Source organism: Mus caroli, chromosome 4 (assembly GCF_900094665.2).
Source record: "Mus caroli chromosome 4, CAROLI_EIJ_v1.1, whole genome shotgun sequence".
Taxonomy (NCBI): domain Eukaryota; kingdom Metazoa; phylum Chordata; class Mammalia; order Rodentia; family Muridae; genus Mus; species Mus caroli.
In genome coordinates this window covers 37,855,189-37,857,678 of record NC_034573.1, presented here as the reverse complement: position 1 = coordinate 37,857,678, position 2,490 = coordinate 37,855,189, and the positions used below count along the sequence as shown (strand labels likewise).

Genomic DNA, 2,490 nt, shown 5'->3' with positions numbered 1-2,490 from the left:
TCATCATGTACTGGAAAATTCTAGTTTATAGTTTTCATCCTGAGTAAGGCACACATAATGTGATTTTTATTTTTTCTCAAACAGTATATATTTGCTATTCTTCTTAAGTTATAATTGCATGTGTTTACTTAATGTGTATATAGGTCCAGGTTTGTGTCACTGCACATGTATACCACATGTAAGGTCAGGGAATGGCTTGCAGGACTTCAGTTCTCTCCTACCATGTGAGCCCTGGGGCTCAAACTCAGGTCATCAGGTTTGGCAGGCTTGGTGGCAAGTGTCAAGAATCATGGTCAGATTTACTTATGGCCCTTCTAACACCCTTTATGCCTGGACTGTGGCAGGAGCTTGCAATTTCTGGGGTTGGGTCCAGGAACCCTTGAGGTGTCTTGCTTCTGTAAAGTACTGAGCTCTTGAATTTGCAAATAGCCGAGCATCTGAAGCCACAAGGATTTCCCTTTTGCAATGTGTGGGTCTCACAATCTCCCCAGATTAGTATAGTATTAGTATAGTATAGACACTGTGTGTCTGTGCTGAGAGTTCTTATCAGCCTCTATTGCAACAGGGCCAGGATGACCCTTCTNCTCCAGTGCTTGTCAACAACTCGGGCAGAAACAAAGTATTTCTGGAGGGATTTCAGAATAATTGGATCATGGGGATGTGGTCCCAGGAGGACAGAAACTTTCTTAACTTTGTCACTTCAGTTTTGTAACTTCAAATCACGTCAGGGACTGGATTAATCCCAAAAGCAAAGTGGGTTTAAATGACTTTGTGTATGTCTCCAAAGGTCCTTTGTGGTTTTATCCAAACAGAGAGCAAAACAAGAAAACAAAACGTGAGCTAAGGGTCCCACTCCTTGGCTGATGCCTAAGCCAGATGAGCTATTTCTGACTGAAGGGTTATTTCCAGACCTTAAATAAGCGATTTTTATCAGCATACTTATCAAAAAGGTAAGATAGCACAGTGTGTGTGTGTGTGTGTGTGTGTGTGTGTGTGTGTGTGTGTGTGTCTGTCTGTGTGTAGCCCAAGTCCAAAGGCAATCACTCTACCACTGAGTTAGCTCCCTAGACCTTAAGAAACACTTTTTAAAGTTACATTTGTATTTGTGTGGGGGCGTGTGCACACCAAGGCACGCTCAGGGAGGTCAGAGGATGATTGTGGNAGTCAGTTTTCTCTTGCTACCATGTAGATCCTGGGGAGTCANACTGACGTTGCCAAGCGAACACTTTTAAAAGAATAAAGAAACTCTTGTGGGCCAGCCACATTCCTGGCTTCCTTCCTCATGTTAAGTGCCATGGGGAATCCAACAGTGAGAGGAAAGAGCAGAGCAGGGATGTGTACAGAAGCCACAGAGAGCAATTCACAGCATCCAGAATTCCTCACGTGGATGAGTGACTCAGTAACTGAGGTCCAAGGTGAGCGTCTCCACAGAGGAGGAAGGGCTTAGCAATTCCCATACCCTGGCCAATGACAGGGATTGTCAGTGACAGTTCTTTTAATGCACGTTCCAGAAGAACTTGGTATTTGTGTGAATATACTAATGGACAAGCAAGTGGCCCAGGACCNTGTACATCATGAAGTCGCANAAGGAAAGAAGAAGAAGAAGGCAGCCCACAGAAGTACTCACATGGGGGATGCACAGGAATTGAGGACAAACAGTAGCAGGGCTTTCAACCAAACAGAGGCTTCCTGGGTGAAATTTTTCAAGTAAAATATAATATTTCTTGCCACAGCTGAGTCAAATGAACTGCCCACANGTGGTCCAACCTCGGCTAAATGTGTGATACCTGTTTTAAATGTGATGAACAAAATTAAATTTACTCAGNTGACATTTCAAACATCTCTGCAAGGGTTAGATACCACCAAGCAGGTGTTGTTCATTCAGGGTCCCTGCCTTTGACTCAGAACAACACGGACGACCNATTCCCACAGATCATCAGAGCTCTGAGCCAATTGCTCCTCAAGGAGTTCTTTCTCACAGGTTCCCTTGGCATTATAGGCATCAGAGAAGCCTGAAAGTGACCTTCTGAGTTTCTGCAACATAGGAGGAAACATGGAAAGATCCAACAAGACCGCCCCTGTGTCCAGCTTCATTCTCCTGGGCCTCTCTGCCCACCCAAGGCTGGAGAAAACCTTCTTTGTGCTCGTCCTGCTGATGTACCTGGTGATCCTGCTGGGCAACGGCATCCTCATCCTGGTGAGCATCCTCGACTCCCACCTGCACACGCCCATGTACTTCTTCCTGGGGAACCTCTCCTTCCTGGACATCTGCTACACCACCTCTTCCGTCCCCCTCCTTCTGGACAGCTTCCTGACCCCCAGGAAGACCATCTCCTTCTCAGGCTGTGCCGTGCAGATGTTTCTCTCCTTCGCCATGGGAGCCACAGAATGTGTGCTCCTGGGCATGATGGCGTTTGATCGTTATGTGGCCATCTGCAACCCCCTTAGATACCCTGTGGTCATGAGCAAGGCTGCCTATGTGCCCATGGC

At 46.4% G+C, this 2,490-nt stretch overlaps 1 protein-coding gene across 1 annotated transcript in view; it reads left to right on the top strand.

Moving 5' to 3' along the window:
• The first annotated feature begins 2,053 nt into the window (after positions 1 to 2,053).
• Positions 2,054 to 2,490, top strand: part of LOC110292991 (olfactory receptor 13C7-like) — a 1,072-nt gene continuing 635 nt past the window's right edge. Inside the window, exon 1 of the mRNA XM_021160716.1 lies at positions 2,054 to 2,470. Coding sequence (XP_021016375.1) covers positions 2,054 to 2,470 — 417 coding nt within the window. The remainder of the gene's footprint in view (positions 2,471 to 2,490) is intronic.